Source organism: Mus caroli, unplaced genomic scaffold (genome assembly GCF_978045245.1).
Source record: "Mus caroli unplaced genomic scaffold, Mus_caroli_1 scaffold_8, whole genome shotgun sequence".
Taxonomy (NCBI): domain Eukaryota; kingdom Metazoa; phylum Chordata; class Mammalia; order Rodentia; family Muridae; genus Mus; species Mus caroli.
The window spans coordinates 68,260,425-68,282,223 of record NW_028227263.1 but is presented as its reverse complement, the minus strand read 5'-3'; the positions used below and the strand labels follow the sequence as shown (position 1 = coordinate 68,282,223).

The window sequence follows — 21,799 nt, the reverse complement described above, 5'->3', positions numbered from 1 at the left end:
TTCTAAGATCACTCTGTTTATTGAGTGCCTACTGTGTGTCACACACCTAAATGCTGACTCAGATCTGTAAACAAGAAAGGAAAGTGACTTTTCTAGAGCAGTGAGTGCTAGTGTCAGCAAAATTTCACTGTATATAAAGGCTTTTTCCACTTACTCCACCATTCAACACATTCTCCCTGGGTGGCCATTCCAGGATGGGAAATGCCAGTCACTGGGTGTCCTGGGTGAAGGAGCTATGATGGTTTGCTGCAGCAATCATTTCACTAGCTGTGTTGCTAGAACAATCCACAGAAGAGGTCTTGTCCAGACCAGACAAGAATTTACACTTTCTCCATAGTCTCCACTCCTTGTTGACAGTATAGTGTCATAGCCTGGTTGCAACACTCAAATATACAGGAATCGTTGCCCTGAGATGCTTGTTTTTAAACTGTTAGAATGAGAAAGTCAGAAAGCATTCACAAGATAAGCCCACAGCAAATACAAGAGATGGTGGAAAAAAAACGATTCCTAGAACACAATAACTACACAGAATCCCAGCTCCACCCCTGACCTCGTCCCCATTCCTCAGAGTCCTGTCTACCAATAGAGATCTTGAGCCCAAGCTTATCCCCAGCTGCTAGGGAGTTTGAAACCTTCTAAAGCCCACATGGTTTAGTGTTCACTAACATTTGCCCCCCCCAACCCCCCCCATACAATCTCCTGAGTGCCAGAAGCACTGGCTTGCTTCCTTAGCCTCTCTGACTGTAAGTAGCAGCCATGGCCCCTCTTCTGAGCTGCAGCTGTGGGAAGGGACCTGCTACCCTCCCATGCAGTCCTTTCTCATCTCTGTCTCACTCCCGGCATCAGCTGATAGCCTCTCCTTTTCTTCTTTAATTATACTTCTCTACTCTCTCTGTTAGTGCCCTCATGACTCAGGGCTTAATTTATTCACCAAACAATGTCATTACAGCACTGTTTTCTGTAATTTATACCAAGCACAGGCTTTTGGCCTCTGTTGCCCGATTCTGCAAAAATGTTTGGGAAAAGCAAGTCCACGCCCCAACACACATGGCAGTTCCAGGGAGACTTGCAAGGGAGAAACATCTCCCTTTCATCTCTTGTTGAAGATTTGGAACACAGGACCCTCCACTACACACTTGGTTACATTACCAAGGAGTTCTTTCTTCACTTCACACCAAGAAAGAAATAGGAACTGAGTTTGGTTTTTGTCTTTTTAGATGGGATCTCACAGTATCCCAGATTGGCTTTAAACTATCATGTGGTCAGAAATAATATAGGACCCCTGGTCCTCCTACCCGATGTCATTTTATGCACCTCATGCACCACCATGCCAAATTTCTGTGATATTAGACATCGAACCCAAGGCTAAGCAAGCTCTGAATCAACTGAGCTGTACCTCCAGATCCAATGTTTTTGGTTGTTTGGGTTGGTTTGGTTTTTTGGTTTGGGAGGGCGGGGTTAGGGGGGTGAGTCTTCACAAAGAATCTCTAATCTGACCTTGAACTTAAAAGTCTTCTGCCTCTGCCCTTAAGTGGCACCACACTCCACTCTGGAGAGGAGGCACTTTGAACTGAACTTAGACACAAGGAAGGAAAGAGAATAAAACACATGGATTCATGGGCCCAGGTAAAGACCACGGTCGTCATAGAGTGACCATAAACACATATGGATTAAAATTCTAACACAAAGTTCTTGGCACAGAGGAGAAGGATGTCTGTATGCCAATCATGATCACTGCTGAAACAAATTAAATTATGCACTGAGGCATGGTCGGATCTTCACTGGTCAAGGGAACAAATTGGGATAATTCTTCTTCCCAGTCTACTATGGCTGACCGCAACTTCATTTAAAACCTTGACCTTTGTACTGAAGTGAAAACAATTAATTATCTTGCTAATCATTTTCTCTGCCATGGGGACTTTCCCATAGTTAGTAATAATAATCACGTGAGCAAAGTGAAGAAAATTGGGATACAGAAATCATTTTCAGGGAAATTGAAATAATGAGCAACATTTATTGAGTGCTTGTTAGGCACTAACTACTATGTGCTTTAAAGATATTTCTTCATTGACTCTTCCTGACAACATTTTATGGTCCGTGTTATTATAATGATTGGTTTTCATCTGACAGATAAAGGATCCATGGCTTAGAGATGAGGTACCTAGTCCAAGGTCACAACGCTGGTAATGTTAGAATCTGATTCCACTATGTCCAAAATCCACACACCATGTACATAACAAAATACTGTGTGTGTGTGTGTGTGTGTGTGTGTGTGTATGTGTGTGTGTGTACACATGCGTGCATTCATGTTGGAACACACATATCCACATGTTGGATGATGTCTAGATCTCTAGATCAAGACTGTTTTGTAACATGTAGAGGATAGCCTTCCAAGAAGGAAGAAAATTTATCACTACAGACAGCATAACTAAACCAGCTCTGCTGAGCTGCGCTGTCAGTTTGGCCTCCTCTGCCCATGCCTGTAGGAAAACCTACACCAAGTTCACTTTCTCCATACCCCCACTGAACAGAAGAAACACAGAAAGTTCACTCTGAGGGTTTATCCTGAAAGAGAAAGGATCATGGTGGCTCACAACCTTTCAGAATCCAATGGCCCTACTCTATTCCTCTGTTCAAGTCAATTCAGATCCTACATGACAGCCTTGCCCCTCTCTGGCCTATCCCTAAGTAAATGGTGGGAAAAGCTCTTCCCCTGCTTCCTGTAGGTCTGCTTTCCATCTGGGAGACTGGCAAATGGACACAGGGTGCCTGCCTACTCTATGTGAACAGCTCTTAAGCATATCATGGTGGGAACTATGATGGTGGCAAAGAACAATAAAAATGAGGCTGGAGCCTGAGCACCAGTATCAGAAACTGTGCACTGGTACCCTGTAGGTGAGGAAAGGTTTGGGCTCGAGCCCTGGCCATGGTGCTGAATTCTTGAGGTAGCGCATAGGAATAGTGTTTTTTGACGGGGGGGGGGGGGGATTATAATATCCCTGTTTGAAGACGCTTAGGGAGGGCAACTGACTTTTTTACCAGTTACAACAGAAATAGCATGAAATCTAGAGCAGGCATTAACAAATATCAATACATCTTTACTAGCTGTGTGACCGTGGGCAAGTTACAAAACCCTGCTGAGTTCCAGACTTCCCCAGTACTCCTCAGTAAAACAGGGAAAGTACCAATTATACAGTTATTGTTGGGAAAATACCTAGCCTGGAACTTAACACAGTCTCTCCCCCTCCCCTTGGCTTCCCTCCCTGATTGCTTGTGGTTATGTGCACACACACTCTCCATTCATTCTCCCTCTCTTGCTATACACTACTACAAATATTCTTTCATGAACAAGTCTGAAATCCTTCCCAGAATCTCCAGAGTACAAGAATCCCTCAGCCTGGAACGGTCAGCACCATCCAGCAGATGGTAATATGTTGACGTCACTAGCCTAAGAAAGCTAATTTTATCTTCACAACTAAATTGAACACTCCAACTCTGCCTGGGCCAAATCTTGCTTCAGTGTCCTCAGTTTTCTCTCCCACCCCAAGGCATGGGTTTGCCACGGAGAGTCATTCCCAAAGCACCTGTCCCCCTGCCTTTCACAGAGCTTATTGATGTACTATTCACATAACTGTGTGATGAAAACTGAATTGGTCTTCTCTTTTCAAGCTACTTTCCAGCAATGGCTCAACTGTCACAATACCACCAGTGAAATCTGTCCCATACTTTCCAAGTCATGGGATAGAAACAGAAAGAAGTAAAAGGTGTTATCTAGCCCATGGAAAGCCTTGAAACAGCCTCAATTCTAGAAACCAGGTGGCTGCCCTCCTAGGCATTGGTTGTGGCTGAGGAAATGGCCCAATGCACCAGAAAAGAAGTAAGACTCAGAGTCAGAGACCCTAACCATGCTGCACTAACTCTAGCTACTGTACTCACTCACTCACATTCCTCCCTGATGGGACAATGGTGGTAGCAACGGCTATTTCATCTTAGTACTGCATAAAGAATGAGATGGTCCTTGGGACACATGTTCATAAAGGACCACAGCCTGTTGATTAAGACAGTGTATTACTCAAGTAATTAACCCTTGGACACTAAAGGAAGCATGCCAAGGAGACGCTCAGAACAGCACATGAAATAAAACCACTCAGCATGTGTGATGGTACCTGCTCTGTGTCCCTTCGAGGCCCCCAAACAGATGCACCCATTCTGCAGTTTCTTTACCATATCTAACAGGTGTCTGGATTGGTTGAAGTTCATCAATGAAAAGCATTAATCATGAGCAAAGGAAACAAGACACTTCCCTAGAATGCTGGCACAAGGGGTCACCCAGAGGTATGGAAAAGAAATGGATGTACGATATGCCAGGAATTCAAGGGTATTACTTCTCCCAGTCAGGTTCCCATAAAAGCCTATGAGAGACACAGTGTTAGCAGGAGCTTAGGGAGATTAGCTAACTTGACCAAAGTCTTCGAGTTAGATAGCACTCAGCTGGAAACAAAACCCAGTTCTGCTCAGCTCCCATACTCATGTCATCAAACCAAAATATGAGAGTGGTAGCAGGACAAAGGAAAATCCTAACAGAGCCCCATACCCACAAAATCCTTAAAATGCACCATCTATAATCTTTGCAAAGCCCAGACTAGGGGCACTGCATGCTGTGGGATCAGCAAACCAGGTTTTGCTGGGGTTGGGATTGCTTAAAATGGCTGGGGTTATGAAAACGTCTGCAGCAAAGGAGAGATGGAACAGTCATGGCTGAGATGAGCCAGGCAGGGAGAGAAAGCTGCCGGGGCTCAGGGCTCAGGGATGCAGTTATTAATATCCTAAATGGAGTTCTGACTGCTTGAGCTTTATTTAAGAACACGCCTGACTGTATAATTACAAGGGCTTAATTTGTTTTCTTTTCCACACAATAAACAAGGAGTACACAGTTGCTCTTAGCAAACACTACCCTTCCTGATATCAGAAGGAGTTCCTTAGCTGTGGAGGGATATTTGGTACCTAGAGTGGGAGGATGAAAGACAGTCCTACAACCACCCAGAGAGTTGAGCTGCCCACTCCAAGTACAGAGATAGACTTACCAGAGACTGAGCAGGATAAAACAACCTAGGTGCTCCTTTTCTTCAGAAAGTGTAAGCACTGAGGTCATATCAATTCCCCTGTGGGATGGGCACTGCTGGTGACCTGACTGAGAGGCACTGACACCATCTTCAGACAGACTCAGTGGGCTCAGAATATGCTAAGCAGATTATTTTCCATTGCTCTGCAGCTTTGCACAGATGATGTTGGCTTCAGAACCTTTTCGATTGCTCTGGAACTGAAACCTGAAGGTGAAGCAAGCTAGGGCTTGGGAGTGAAAATCCCAAAGAAGGAGCACAAGCCAGGTAAAGACTGTTGTTTAGGAAGAAGTAGCATAATACATTGAGGAACTGGAAAGCCCAGGGTGACCAGGACAAAGAGCACCAGAAAATCCATGGCATAGATGTCAGGATGATCCCAAGGCTTTCTTGAACCTCTAGGGTGCTATCCCAAGCAGGAGTCTGCATGGACTAGACAATTTCCTTGTAGACTGACACAGAGGGTTTGGATCATATCTTTAAAACATCAGAGTCACACTTAGGAGGGTGATATTAAAACCTTTAGGTTGCAGTTAGAAATAGAGGAAAAACATCTCTAGGGACAGCCTTTATGATACTGTGACACTTTAAACAGCTGAGCGTGTGTGAGAGAGGTTGAGTCCCTGGTAAGGAATTGCCAAGGTGTCCTTATGGAAGGAGGCACAGAGGCACCAGATGCATGAGACTGGCAACAGATGTATCCATCAGAGATCCGGCTCTGTTCTTCTACAGTGCTGAGTTGTCTTTGAGCTCAGAAGTGAACAGTTCTACTGATCCAGTGAGTGGGTGTCAGATCACAGGGCCCACCTGAGTCATGTCATCCTTAGAAGCAAAGCATTATGGTTTGAATGGGAAATGCCCCACACACACAGGCTCCTGTGCTTGATCTCTTAGTCCCTCGCTGGCTGGCAGTGCTATTTCGGGAGGTTGTGGAACTGTTGAGAGACAAGGCCTAACTGAAGGAAGTGAATGCATGGCTGAGGGACAGGCTTGAGATTTTATCTGGAACTAGTATTCTCTCTCTCTCTCTCTCTCTCTCTCTCTCTCTCTCTCTCTCTCTCTCTCTCTCTCTCTCTCTGACACACACACACACACACACACACACACTCATACACACACAGCTTCCTAATATATCCCAGTGTTACAGGTCAAGCCACAGGCTCCTATTATTATAGCTGAAGCTACTTCCTGCTGTGTTTTAATCCTCATGACAGACTGCAGAGCCTTAACCATAATCCAAGATGAATCTTCACACACACACATTTAGGCTGCTGCTCTCAGGTATTTTATCTCGGTGGGAAAAAAACAAAACAAACAAAAAAAAAACTGAAACCCAAAGATTCTAACCCTTTTGCAAAACAGTCCTTGGGGCCTGTGGTAGTTCCAATGAAAATGAACCCCCTTAGACTCACAGATTTGAATATTTGGTCATGAGGGAGTGGCACTATTTTAAAGGATTAGTGTGGCCTTGCTCCAGAAAGTGTGTCACTAGGGGTAGGCTTTGAGGTTCCAGGAAACCCATTTGTGGTGGTTTGAATATGCTTGGCCCAGGGAGTGGCACTATTAAGAGGTGTGGCCTTGTTGGAATAGGTGTGGCCTTTGTTGAAGGAAGTGTGTCACTGTGGGGGTTGAGCTTTAAGATCCTCCTCCTAGCTGCCTAGAAGACTCTCTAAGCACCCAAGGAGCTGAAGGGGTTTGTAACCCTAAAGGAAGAACAGCAATATGAATTAACCAGTACCCCCTGAGCTAGTGTCTCTAGCTGCATATGCAGCAGAAGATGGTCTAGTCGGCCATCATTGGAAGGAGAGGTCCTTGGTCATGCAAAGATTATATGCCCCAATACAGGGAAATGCCAGGGCCAGGAAGCATGGGTGGGTGGGTTGGGGAGCAGGGCGGGGGAGGGTATAGAGGACTTTGGGATAGCATCTGAATTCTAAATGAAGAAAATATCTAATAAAAATTGTTTAAATAATAAAAAAAGAAGGAGAAGAAGACCGTCTCTCCTGGCTACAGTCAGATCAACATGCAAAACGCTCAGTTCCTTCTCCAGCACCATGTCTGCCTGGATGCTGCCATGCTTCCCGCCATGATGATAATGCTTTGAATCTCTATAACTGTAAGCCAGTCCCAATTAAATATTGTGCCTTATAAGAGTTGCTTTGGAAATAGTGTCTCTTCACAGCAATAGAACTCTAAGACATCATTCCAAGCCCAGAGTCTCTCTCTTTCTGCTGCCTCAGTATCCAGATGTAGAGCTCTTAGCTACTTCTCCAGCACCATGTCTGTATTATATGCCTCTATGCTTCCTGCCATGATGACAATAGACTAAAATTAAGAGAGCCCAACTAAATGTCTTTCTTTGTAAAAGGTGTCATAGTCATGGTGTCTCTTCACAGCAACAGAATGGCTGTGAGTTGTGTTGTCAGCTCCAACATGCTTATGGCCCTATAAACACATCATGTTTCTGGACATATAGCGTCCAGTGCCTGCTACTGAGAGCAGTTCCCATTACATTCACTAACTCTTTTCCAGATGCCAAGTCCCACATATTGGTGGGTTTTAGGATACCTGTCAGCACTCCAAGAAGTTGTCTCTGCTATAAATCTCCCCTTCCCAGAAGCCACATCATCTGCCTTTGCTAAATGATCTGAGATCTCGGTCCTCATCTTACTATGTCTTAACTGTCTCTTCACTGTCCCCTCCCACCCCAAATTCTCTCCATGAAATCGATGTCCTAAACACAAGTTGCTGGTGTCTTTTTCTAAGGCAGATAGAACCACAATAGAGATCCTTAGAGGAAATTAATGTATTCATATTTCTTTTAAAAAGTGCCCCATGACTCCAAGGACTATCGTGGGTGGGCTTTGTCGGACTCTACAGCACAAAAGTATGAACAGCTAAATGTCACAGTCTAAAGATGGCACAAGCTTGTCTTGGGGGATAAGGTTAATGTCACCCTCATCAACAGCATTCTTTTCAAAATCTTTTAGACTTGATCTTCAAACTGAGACAGTAATGTACACTGATCAACATTTTTAGCCAAATGCAAGAGTACAACACATTTTAGTGGTTTCCCTAGTTCTATTCTGTGATGAGGAGAGAAGATACCACTCAGCAGTAACCTCTACTTCACTGAAAATGGAAGGCCCAGGGACATGGGCAACTCCCTGGCCCAACATTACCCATTCCTCCAAAGCAAACATGGGATACAGCATGCCCCCCAAAATATTTTCTCAGGTACTTGCAAAGTCCTTCCCCAATACAATTCACTTCATCTTCACAATGACCTGGGGTGTGTGGAAAGTCAAAGCTATAGGACTAGACCCATTTGATAGATAAGGTGTGAAGAGGAAGATGGCATCTGTTCACTCTTTACAGACGTTTATATCCTTCATTCCTCCCACGACAACATGGGATCTATCAACAAGGACAAGAAAGGCATTGAAAAGGCCAGATACCTATAGCTCAGGACTTGGATTCTGGATTCTAAGCTCCCAAGAGACCTGCTGTAAAATTCCCAAGCACTCCTGGGTCCCTATGACTGTGAAATTTTAGACAAACAAGAAGTGACTCCCCAAATTAACCTCAACTTTCAGTAAAGTCCCCAAAATAAGCAAGGCAGATGTCCTCTACTGATTCACACACACAGAGAGGCATGTGTCTTTAAAGGGTCCCATGAATCCTAGATCCTCTGAGGAATTCAGCTTCCTCAGAATAGGATGTATGGGATGGCAAATCTTATGAGTGTTATCCTGAGTAGGAGACAAATCATAGAAAGGACCACACTAAGGAAAGAGGGTTGTAAAGAACATACATGGGCTGGACCTAGGCCTCCACATACATATATAGCAGATGTGCAGCTAGGTCTTCATGTGGGTCCCGAACAACTGGAACAGGGGCTTTCCTGAAAGCTGTTGCCTGGCTGAGGGATATGTTCTTCTAGATGGGCTGGCTGCCTTGTCTAACCTCAGTGGGAAAAGATGCACCTACCCAGGGGGGCCCTACCCACATAAAGGAGAAGGGGGGGGAGATTCTGGGAGGGGTAACCAGGAGGGAGTAGTGAGTAGGATGTAAAGTGAATAAGTAATATAAAAATAAAAATAAAAATTAGGACAAAAGAAAAAGGGTTGTAAACTTGGAGGTAGAGTAATGACCAGAGTAAGGAGAAACATCTGTACTTAAAAAAAGAAACTACAGCAGGCAGGATGAATGCTTAGCAACCAACCACCCATTCTACATACAGCCCTGGGTCACTATCTCTCACTCTTCTGTCTCAAGTCCCTCATGTGGCAATAGCATATTGATACATTGATACGCTCTTTCCATAACATTAATGGCACCAACACCTCTTGAGAGCTGTCAGGGATGTATGTGCTAGAAACTTCCTAGAGGGCCTGCAGAGTACCCACCTGGCTCCACTCAGATCCCACTATCCCTCACTACTTCCCTACCTGCTTATCTGTGCGTGCACACACACACACACACATGAGTGTGCACATACATTCACACATGCACACCCACAGAAACATACACATAAGTATACACATAAGCACATACACACAAACACACACAGACACGCATGGCACACATACCATACAGACAGATACACACACACACACACACACACCACAGACACATATACTACACACACACACACACACACATATCACATACACATAAACCACACACACAGAGAAACACACACATACAAGGTCAGAACCCTAGAGAAGCCTCAAAGTCAGGTGCTTAGACCTTGTGCTTGTGAGACCTTACTGACTTACTGACTGAACTTCTGAAACAGCTATGGGGACCAGGAAATAGCACTGAGTGAGCACCTACTCTATGCAGTCACAGGGGAGGGTGTCTTATGGCTAGTATTAATCCCTCTCCTATGGGAACTATTTGCTAGTGTTTCAAGAAAAACCCTTGGACTCAGTTCTTCAGCCAAGACAACAAGAGGAAACCAGTGACATGGCTAACTCAAAACTCACAACCTCACTGGCCTTCACATGTTCCAGTCACACATACCCATTCTTCAGATCCTCTCTTAACACTGAGGAAACCTGATTTAAGGAGACTCCATCCTTGTTGCCAAGGATGCTTGGCACTGTGGAAGAAACAGGTTTATTTTAGGGTCTGGACTGGGCTTCTTAGATTGGTTTCTGAGGGAGCTGAGGGAGATCCCATCCACAACCAGAGATGAAGTCAACCCGGGGCCAGTCCATAGTTTACCCCATCTGAGAGACATGGGTTCCCTTCAAGCTCAGGGCCATTACAGCAGCTGGGTCACCTAAGCCCACCCAGGAAAGGCAGAAGCTCTGCCAAGCCAAGGCAATCCCTCAGAGACAAAGGGGTTAACCTGGGAGAAAAAGGGGGTTTTGCAAATTCATTAACAAGAAACAAGGGAGGAGGCTTGAGACACCAGCTTGCTAAGGAATGGAGTGGAACTGAGATTAATGACGACCTCAAAACAGCCAAGGGACTAAACTCATTTTCTAAATCTGTCCTTAACAAGAGAAATGGACAAAAGAGATGTGGACAAATGGGAAGTAATGAAGCCTTAGGGGAGGGGAAAAAAGAGAAGAAAATCTACTGAGAATAATCAAGACTGGAAAATATGAACGTGCCGTGTAACCTCCCAAGGCTTAAAGCCATGCAGACCAGAGCCCAGAATGTTTATTCAGCAGTAGACTGAATATTTCAACATTAAAAGTTGACAAGGTTATAAGAAAAGTCTTAACGGTTTAGTTTAGGGGATCCTGAGGCCCCAGATGCCTGGAATCAGGAAAAATTATCATTTAAGGTGATTTTAGGACTCTTCTTCTAAGAGGGCTGTGTGAAAGATTTTTGGAAGCATGCAGTGGGCCAGCAAGAGCAGACCATGGCTGCATTATCTAGGTCACAACAGCCCTGCCCTGAGCAGATCAGAATGCTGACCACGAAAACAGCAAACATAAAGAAATTACCAGGGAGGACATGAGTACCCAAGCCCACAGGAGACTGGAGAAAAGACACAAATGGACGTGAAAAGGGAAAATCAATTGAGGAAGCTTGCCACCTGCCTCGCTAGGGAGCAAGGAATCATTTCTACACAAGGCCCCAAGAGAGGCAATTGGCCAGTCAACTAATGGTGTCAGTGCACTGGGAATTGACTGTCTTCGCAGGCAGCAGATAAATGTGTAGCCACTGAGAAAGTCAAGTTGGGAATCTGCAATTTGGTGAATTCTGTGGCACAAATTCATCTGGGGTTCAATAAGATAATCTGTGTAAGAGGAAGAAGAAAAGATGTGCTTCAAATCATCAAGAATCATGGGGCCTGGACTGTAGAAAGAATGAAGGGACCCCCACCCATCTCCAGGGCTCATACAGCTTGACTTGGGAGGAGTCAACTGCCCAAGTTGCACATGTAAGGTTTGAAGTCACAGGAGGCTGGAGCAATGCCATCAACATTTCTCTTTCTTGTCTCCTACTGCAGATGTTATAGTGAGGTGGGTACACACGGAGATGGGCCTGCCTGAGACAAGGTCCAAGGAAAGGGGAGAAAAATCAACCCCAGAAATGGGTGGCTGGAAGTCTTGGGCTCCTACAACCATGTGGCTCAGAACAGGTAGTCTCCACTCAATAGATCATTAAGGATCCTTTTCTTTGCTGAGAACCTACCCAGTGTAAATAATTGCTAACAGCCCTCAAAATGTCAACTAGCAAGCTAAGAGGCACTGCCCATTCACCCACACACTGTTAGGGACCAGGTAACTAGCAGGAATTGGCTGCTGGTGCTCCTTCGGCAGTCTCTCATGGACCTTCCCTCATCAGGGCCCATTCTAGGGTAGGCAGTTATTACCTTTCTTCCTCTCCAGCCTGGTTCCTGAGAAGGGACAACAGCCAGGGCTAAACAGGCTGGAATGGGGCTATTATAAGAACAGGCTCTAGAGCCCCAGAATCAGGTTACTTGTGGTTGGCTTCTGTTTCTGACATTTGGTAGCTGTGTAATTAGGCAAGTTGCCTAAACTCTCTGTGCTTCAACTGGCTGTGAGTAAAATGGGGAGGGTGAGTACACGCACTTACTATTAGGAGCAGAGAATAGCATATGAAGTGCATCAGCAAAGGTTCAGCACACAGCAGTGGTTCCCAGAAGCCACATCCTTGGAAGTCATTGGATTGGAATGCTTATCCTCCAGAGAGACAAGATAGGTGGATAGAAGGCAGTGGATAATGCCAAAATAAACTGACAACAGCTTTCTTCTGGTCTTGCCCTCCCCCCTACCCCCCATGGTTCCAGCTGTGTCCCAGCTCAGACCTTTGTTCCAGAAAGAAATGTCCCAAAATGCTGTAAGGTCAAGACTGGGTCGTTAAATGGTACCTCATTTTAGAGTTGTGGAAACAGACTTAATAGGTTTAAGCAGCTTATCCGAAGATCATGGCACAGTAGAGAGAAACAAGAGACTGTGTGAGGCAGAGTTGCCCAGAACCACTCTACCTAAACAGTACCTCTTACACACCGACAGCTGTCCTCCTGAGCCTTCTCCCCACACTCCGCTCCTCTTCAGGCCACCTCTCAGATGCACCATTTCATATGTTTCCCAGCTCAATCTCCTCAAATCAGTGTACCCGTGGGGATCCTATCCCATGGGCAAATGGCTGTGTTTTCAAGTCATGTTCTATTGGCAGCTCTTTCTATTTACTGATGGCCAGACACAACAGCCTTGAAGCAGAACCATGTTTCTAAACAGCTCTAGAAGGAAGTCCAAGGGGATGTGGCTGCACATATCCATGGTGGCAGCAACTGTGCCCTCAACAGTTTTGTCACCCAAACCCCTCAGCCCTTCCAAATCCAACTCCACAGTCACCTCCTCCACTCAGACTATTTCTGACTAACAGTCTCTGAGGTCTCTGGGGTCCTCCAGCACCTCATGTGGGAAGATCCAGAGAATGGCAGCTGTCTGTGCAGCCTGTCAAAAGTTGCAGAACCTTTAACCTGTTCATTCTTTGCTAGTTCATGTATTTAAGTGATAGAAGGCTCAAAGCTGGCCTTACAAGAGTGCTCCCCTTAATTGGAGTCTATTTCCAGCATAATGGAGGAAGAAGTCCAAGAGTGTTGTAGGCTCCTGGTGCCCCATCCACCTCAAGTAGAGAGTAGAGCCACTGTCATTTACGGCTTCTCTTCTTCACCTTCTAGTGACCACAACAAATGTTTGTTTCTCTCTCATACTATGACCCGGGAAGGTCAGCTGTGGTGTGATCCCATCATCTTCCCAGAAAGATTCAGGCTAATGGAGCAGTGGTCAGCTGGAGCATTGCTGCCTTCTGCTCCATAGCAAAGTGAGACAAGACACAGTGGGCCTCATGGAAAGTCTCAAAGCTTCTACCAAGAAGGAGCACAAGGTGTCTGTGTGTGTGTGTGTGTGTGTGTGTGTGTGCGCATGTGTCTATGCACAGGGATGCATACAAATACACACAAAGTACAACTCAAACGGTTTCAATATATTCCCAGAAATATGTAATGCATTACTGCAATCAACTTTATAAAAATTTCATTATTCCCAAGAAAGCCCACATACCTAGTACAACCCTAAATTATCTGATTATGATGGAGATAATAAATACAGAAACATTTTTATGTTACAATAGAAATGTCATTTTTCTAAGTCTTGGATAGTATTGAATTTATCATACTTTTTCCTTGTATCTGTTTAGTTGACTGGGTGAAGACAGTTTTTCTATAAATCCTTTGCCTGGCTGGGCTGGAATTTGAGGTATAATACATTGTGGCTCCAGATTCTTCATTTTCCTTTTTTCTTTTTCTTGTCGTGTGTGTGTGTGTGTGTGTGTGTGTGTGTGTGTGTGTGTGTGTGTGTGTGTGCCTGTGTGTGTGTGTGTCTGTGTGTGTCTGTGTGTGTGTGTCTGTGTGTGTGTGTGTCTGTGTGTGTCTGTGTGTGTGTGTGATGTGTTCACATGTATGTAGGCATACATGTGTGCACTGGTATACATGTATGTGTAAGCGCAAGCATGTGGAGGATGAAAGTCACTATCAGGAATATTCCTCAATCACCTTTCCATCCTATTTTTTGAGACCAGGTCTCTCAATCACACCCAGAGCTCACCAACATGCAAATATCACTCACTTGCTCTAGGATCCCCCCTTCCACCTTCCAAGACTACACTTAAAGGCTAACCAATCTGCCTACCAGGCAGTCACGTGGAATATGGGAATCTGAACTCCACTCCTCTTGCTTGACAAATGCTTTCCCTCTTGGTCCTCCTGCCTCCACTTCCCAAGTGCTGAGATGACAGAGGTGCGCCACTACATATAATAGGAAGGGTATTTTTAAAATGTCTCTACTGTGCATCTCTCTCCAGTACACCTTCCAAAGGAGCCCTTAACTCATGTAGAAAAACAGTCTGAACAGCTCTGAGATTTTCCGGACGTTATATGTATATATAGAGTGTTCCATTGAGGATAAGTACTTGTATTATTTGGGGAATTCCAGGGATTGTACACAGAGTCATTTACAAACTGGGCAAATGGTCACTAAGCAATATCCTCATCCCCATATAGTGAGGAAAACCTATAGCTTTAATCATTCTAAGGATTAAAATAAAAATAGGTGCCACTGTTTTGACTTTGTCCACATCCCTGAGATGGTAAATTTTAGGGACAGGAACACAACTTGTATGTTGATTAATTGTCTTAGTCATGTAGCACTTTAAGGGGACATGGAGGCCCCTTAAATCCCGCTTTACTGCACATTTATTAAGTCATGTAACAAGAGACTGACCACCACACTGTCAATCAAAGAAGAAAAACAGCAACTAACTTATACTGACTTTTATTATGATCCAGACATTCACTTCGATACTTTGATAAGGTTTAGCATGTCTCATCTTGCTAAGAAGCATATTATCCCCATTTTACAGATGAGAAGATAAGGCACTGATACGAAGGATGGTGAGGTCACATTCCTAGGATACTCAAATATATATGACAGAACCAGAATCCAAACTCAGTCAATCCATCTCAAAAACACACTCTTACCTGCTCACCAACACCATCCCATTCATCATAATACCTAGTAAGAGGCAATACTCATGCAGGTGATTTGGTGGAAGTTCTGAGCAAGCAGAGCTGAGAAAGCTCAGAGGTGCACTGACATGTTGTGTATGTGGCCTGCAGAAGGATGCTGCTGACTGTGACTCTACAGTGTTCATTTTTGTTCCTCCTGGTTCTTGTTGATTTGGTGTAGTGTGTTGTGTTTCATTGGTTATGCTGGGCATCAAACCCAAGGCTTCATACACCTTAAGCAAGTTCTTTACCATTGAATTACTGCCCTGATCCACCACATTCTTAGAATGTCCATCATTCACATATATCCTTATTTTTTAAATCAGACTGCAATGGCTTCTGCCACACACAGAACTCTGGGGGACTCTGGCTAGATAGGGTCCAAGGGAAGATGGTAGGATAATGAGAAAGAAAGAAAGCCACATTGGGAATAGTCTTTGTCCTGTGCCTGCTCTTACACACGGAGATCTTCAAGACATCTTCTCATCTGAAGGGTGACCAAGGGACAGCTACTCACCTTGCCCTAAATACTGGGTACAGAGACGTGACTAATACAAAGTCTCCATCCCACAGAAGTTTACATTCAAGTAGAGGCCATCTGGTATAAACTATTACATAAATAACTAAATGGTTATTTTTCAAATGGTCAGTAGTATAAAAACCAAGTCCAAGGAAATGACCAGACCACATACTACACTAAAAGATGATGGGTTTGTAAAGAGCAGAAAGGCCACTAAGTTTGAGTTGTCAGAGGAAGCCTCAAAAGCAAGGGACATTAGAGAAAATGGTGCTGAGTGAGGACTAGGCACAGAGATCTAGGCAGGGGAATTCTATGGGTCAGAAGGATCAGTAGATACAAAAACTCACAAGGTAGAAAGTGAGCCTGGCATGTCCAGGAAGTGGAGAAGGCTCAAGGCTACAGTAGAGAAAGCACAAGGAAATTAGACAGAGAGAGAAGCCATGGCTTGAATCCTGTGGCTGTGATGGACTACGCATGTCCTTCTAACTTTTAGAAAGCTGAGGATGGAGAAAATTGGGTTTGAGGGCAGCCTGAGCAGTCCGGTGAGATCCTGTCTCAAAACCAAACCAAACATGGCAAAAATCCCACTTTTGGCTAAGTTAAGCTGGATATATGATCTAGCCACCCACATAGGAGTGTGGAACAGAGAGCCGAGAGGCAAGAGAGAGAGCAGGGATAAGAATCGGAATTGGGGAATTAGTTCTAGCAGCTCTTCCAGGTTAACTCTGCAATCTCTGAAACTGGATACCAGAGAGCAGGGAGGGTGAGTGCCCTGAGCCTTTCATAATGTTCTGAGTTAAGCTCTTTGCACGCTTTGTCTTACTGAAAGTTCAGAACAGTCCTAAGGAGGAGGGCCTCTTGTCCTTCCTTCCAAACTCTCAGAAGTTTACTGGCTTCCCTAAGGTCAACAGCAGTAAGTGAAAATCTCAGATTTGACCTCCAAAGCCCTTGGTCTATTACCATCAGTAATAGAGAGTAGTGAATGAGTGTGCTCTCCGCATGCAACAGAGAAGGAAGGTCACTTGCATAGGGGCAGTCAGGGGACAAGTATGCCAGTCACCCACCCCCTCTGAGATGTAGAAAACAAAGTCTCAGTGCAGAGGTAAGGGGCAGGCAGAGAGGTGAACACTTACTATTAAAATATCAGCACATCAGCCTGGAGTCCAGGATCAGACTACTTCAACCTCTGGTGGTTTGTAATACATAATAAATCAGCTTCACTGTGTTTTCATCCCTGCTCCCTAAGGAGAAATGAATTGCATACTGTGCAGCCAGTGTCCAGGAGGGTGGGGCCTCCAGCCATTTTCTCTATTCCCATCCACCTAAGCGCTGCTGACCTTCTCTCCTTGAAAACATAGTCTCCTTACCACAAGCATTCCCAAATCAAGGCAGGGCAGAGGGAGCCAAAGTTCCCAGCTGAACAGAGCAATCAAATGTCTGCTTACAGCAGTGTGAGGACAGTCGTCGGTTGTCCTCAGCTTCTTAGAAAAAAAAAAAGCCAGCAAGTAAACATGAGAGAGATCCCACCACAACCAACTCCAAGGGATTAAATAAAGCCTTTTGACTTGCTGGAATATGACATTAAATATTCCTGGAAATAAAGCAGACCATAGGCTAGCACTAAGAAATCTTTCACAATAAAGATATGCAGTTAGTAATGCAACTGTTGGTACAAGATCTGACCTGAATAGGGAAACTAAACAGCTTTCTCAACCAAGCTCTTTGAGGCTGGATGGTGCTAAATCTCCAGGGACAAATTGCAGCTCTCTAATAAAACTTTAAAGACCCCGCATCCCTCCTCTAAGAAGTACTTGCTGAGAAAACCAGAGAGAAGAAACACTCGAGGGATTTAAGAAAGTACACAGACTTCAGAGGCAGAGGGATTGGAATCCTCAGCCTGACTACTCCACTAGCTTACAGTAGGGCCTTAGGAGAAATCAGCTGTGACTCATGAGCCTCAGTGTGTTCATCTACAGAATGGGATTCAACTACAAAGCAGTTCTCAGGTAGAGACTATTCAACGTGAAGTGAGCCAGTATTTGCAAAGGCATTCCTTGATTCATAGTCAATTCTTAGCGAGTGTTACTTAGCCTGTCCCTCTTCTTTTCTGACACATGTGCCTGTCTTTACGTCTGTGTGTGTATAAGGGAGTGTGTGTGTGTTTATGCTTCTATGTGTGCATGGTTTATGTATGCAGGTGTTTACACACATGTGTGTATATGAAGGCCGGGGGACAATTCCAGATGTCATTTGTCTGGAGCTGTTTCTGTTGGTTTTGTGAGATGGGCTCTCTCACTGGCCTGGAGATATGCCTGGCTCTGCCTCCCCAGTGTTGACATTACAGATCCATGTCTGGCTTTTTGACATGAGTTCTGGAGATCAAACTCAGATCCCCAAGCTTACTCGGCAAGCACTTTACCAGCTAAGCAAGCTCTTCCCTAGAGACTTGTCTTCTTAATGTAATTTGCTAAGCATCTCAGGGTTTTGATGGGTGTGGGGTTGGTTTGGTTGATTGATTCAGTGGTGATGGTGGTGGTGGTGGTGGTGGTGGTGATCTCTTCACCCATAGGTAAAATGGAAATATTTCTGGGAAGAGAATCTAAGAACCCAAACAAGCTTCCACTTCTATCACTCACCAATAAGAGTTCCTCTAGGTCTGTGAAGTAAAACTTCCTCCAACACCAGCCACCTGACTGGCTATGAGAACGTGGTGGGGTGAAGTCTACGAAAGTTCCCTGAGAACCAGGAAGTATTCTGAAGGCTAAAGAAAACACCATTACTGGGTGATGATGACCTGTGGGTGTGAACACAGTTCACAGAAGGCATCCGCATTTCTCTGAAGATGAGGACACCCACCCCCACCCCAAGACCAAATCTGTGTGTGAGCCATGCTAGAGAAAACACCTTTCTTAATGGAAAAAGAAGAACAACTGTAGAAGTGAGCCTCTGACGACAGGGGGGATGCTCCGTATTCTATAGTGTTAGTAGATGTGACTTCTAAACTTTCAGAAATAAGGAAGTTAGAGGCTCGTCCACTGCTGAGCTCTTCCTTGCAGTGAGCACCATCTAGAGTAGTCTTGATAGATCAAGAGCAAAAGGGACTAAAGCAGAGAAAAGAGAGAAATGCATCAAGGTTGATTTGTTCCTGTTCAAGAAAAGCAGACAGTAGATATTGAAGACAGGTATACTATACACACGAGGAAGCTGAAATGTGTCTGTAGAACAGAAATCCAAAGGGAGGTCGGGGAAGCCCCTGAGGCCATCCTATCCCTTCCCTTGGGTTCTTGGATCAACAGCAACAGCAATAGCAGAACACATTATCTTATCAGCAAGCACTATTTCTAAACTCTACTTGCTGGGCTAAGAGCCATACAGGGCATTGATCATGGAGTCTTTGCCTAGAACAGACACTCTCCTTTATGCTCACTTTATAGCCTAGCACTCAGATATTCCTATTAAGCTGAAAAGTCCTTATTCTTGAGCCTCCTATGTCTAAACAGGAGGGTTAAAAGCTATCCAGTCTCTCAGAAAGGTCTTTCCTGAATGTGTATGCACCAATATTCCATTTTTTCCCTCATCCAGAAAAAGAGGGAAAACTGAAGCAATCAATCCCAGAGAGTCAGTAACTCATAGACCTTGAAGGAAACCTAGAGTTCTGAGGCCCAGCCACGTTTGCTGCCAAAACTTGACCTTGGCATCACAAGCTCATTTTCTGGTGTGAGGAAGAATTACATTAGTATCAGTGACAGTTCAGGGATGAGAGACAGTTGCCCCAGTCCGACGACTGAGATAACTCGGGTAAGAATACCTGCTTTTTATTCTGTACAAAGAGGGGAGAAAGTCTTCTTGGCCATTTCCCTTTAAAAGAAAAAAGAAAAGAAGGGGCGGGGAGAAGAAAAAGAAAGAAATAGCTGCCAAGCCAGGGCTTGGCAATTAGTGTTGGAGTAAGTGATCGCCTTGTGATTGCTCAGCTGGGGCCTGAAGACTTGTAAATGCATTTAGAAGACAGAAATAGAAGATGTGAGAGAGCAGTGAGGCCTGGACCATTTGCCAGGAGAAAATGTCCCAAAGCTGCCGGGAAATTTACTCAGTAGGGATTTGGGGTGTGTCTTCATAAATGAGCAAAGTTTGCTCATCAGACCCACGAATGAGCCAGACTGTACACCTTGCCCTCTGGTCTCTGCTGTGTGTAACCTTCAGGCTCTTCTGAAGGCTGTGTCAACAAAGCCCCTTCGGTGGGTGCTGCTTTTCCTGCTCATCTTGGATGAACAAGAAGGCTGGTGACATTGGGCTGCACTTCACATAACATAGTCAGCTGGAACTGTCGTGTGATTCTACAGCCCCCAACTGTTCCCACCTGATCTGCCATGGCCATGTGGTTTCATGACCTCTGTATGTTGTGAAAAAGGAGACCTTTCAGATGTCAAAAGCTCGTTCCCCCTGGGAACATTTACAGTGAAACTCAAATCCCTCAATAAAATAAACATTGGAACATCTGGTCCAAGGCCCTTCTCTGGTTGCAGCTATGCTGGCTGTGAAGAACACACACATCAGGAGACTCGTGCCATGGGGCATAAAACAGGGCAAGAGGGGCAAGAGTGAATTAGAGAGGGAGGTCTCAGTCCCCCATTGTTAGTATAAATGGCCACACCCAATAGCTGTGGAGCTTGCTATTTCCAGAGGAAAGGAAGAAAGTTCAACACAAAACAGAGGTGGCTAAAAGAGATAACTATGCATTCTGTGGTTGGGAAAACACAAGAGTATAGCCAGGACCTCTGTGAGAAGAAACCAATCCCCAACCAGATTCTTCAGGATCTCTATGGACCCCCACCCCCAAGTCTCCTGCTCTCCACTTCTTCACCACATCTTTTAGAAGCTCTGCTTTTCTTATATACAAGATTTCTACCCAGCAAGCTCTCTTCCTTATCATTGCCAACTATCAGTACCCAAAAGAAAGACTAGTCAACCTGCCAGGAGGTCTTCTGTTTCCTCCCCACTTGTAGCAGATGCTACACCATCCAGTTCATGTATACTCTCTGCTCTTTGGGGGCAAACCAACTGAAGGTTCACATGGCTATTCTTCTTGAGAAAGAGCTGAACCAGAGAACAAGTGTATCTCTGTGGTATTGCCAGTTGACTTGTCCCTGATCACTTACTGGGCTTCCTTTCATGGTCCCTTGCTTCACAAGAAATGACTTTCCTCCCTCCAAATCCTATAGTCTACCTACCCAGATCTAGACTTGGAGAAGAAGCATCAACATGGATGATGTCATTCCTGCAAGGTCAAGCCAGAACCACTGTCCTAAGAAGCCATCCCACTAGTCAGTCACAGCCAGGAGGGAAGTCAGGGTGAGGGAGGCACAAGCAGACAGATAACCATGAGCATGTCTCCTCTGTCCCATCTCAAATTAAGGCCTGTGATCTTATGCGGATGTTTCCACTTCTCCCAGTTCTTACTGAACCTAAACTCTTCTTAGGCACACTTGGTCTGGTCTTGCTTTCCTTTTTTCTGTAATTCCAAACACATACCTACAATCCTACACATACTCTCAATAGAGTCCTGTCCACATTGAGCCCTGTTATTTACATTCCCATAAAATCCCAAATTCCTTTATTGAAAAATGTAAACACTTGGAAGCCTGGAGGCTCACCTACTCAGCTCTGGCTTCCTTCTGAAACCTTCTGAGGTTACCAAATCCCAAAGTAAAACTGTAGGCCTAAGAAAGTTAAAGGATTTGGCCAAGGACAACAAATATCAAAGCCAACTTCATTGTTCAGGACTATTTCCTTGCATGTACCCCCTCACCCTCTCCAAAAATTCAGTTCTACTCACATATAACGCAAGTGGGGGTTCTTGGCGAAGGCTCTGGGCTGGATGTTCCGGAGTCCAGAATTCTTGATGGTCCTAAACAGAGAAAAAAGATGATTAGCATAAACCCAGGGGTTATAGCCAGAAATAAAGCAAGACCCCTTCATTACTAATGACCCTAGATTGCCAAATGTGGGCTCAATGAGAGATATAAACCCAATTCCTATGGAGACTAGGTGAAGGTTGGGATATAAGCAGTCATTGCTGGGTGCTAATTACTACCCATTCTA

At 44.8% G+C, this 21,799-nt stretch overlaps 1 protein-coding gene across 5 annotated transcripts in view; it reads right to left on the bottom strand.

Moving 5' to 3' along the window:
* Ntrk3 (neurotrophic receptor tyrosine kinase 3) overlaps nucleotides 1-21,799 on the bottom strand; it is a 399,848-nt gene that overhangs the window by 315,331 nt on the left and 62,718 nt on the right. For all 5 annotated transcript variants that reach the window (XM_021166476.3, XM_029479478.2, XM_021166477.3 and 2 more), the window contains exon 3: nucleotides 21,534-21,605. In XM_021166476.3, the coding sequence (XP_021022135.1) occupies nucleotides 21,534-21,605 (72 nt within the window). The remainder of the gene's footprint in view (nucleotides 1-21,533; nucleotides 21,606-21,799) is intronic.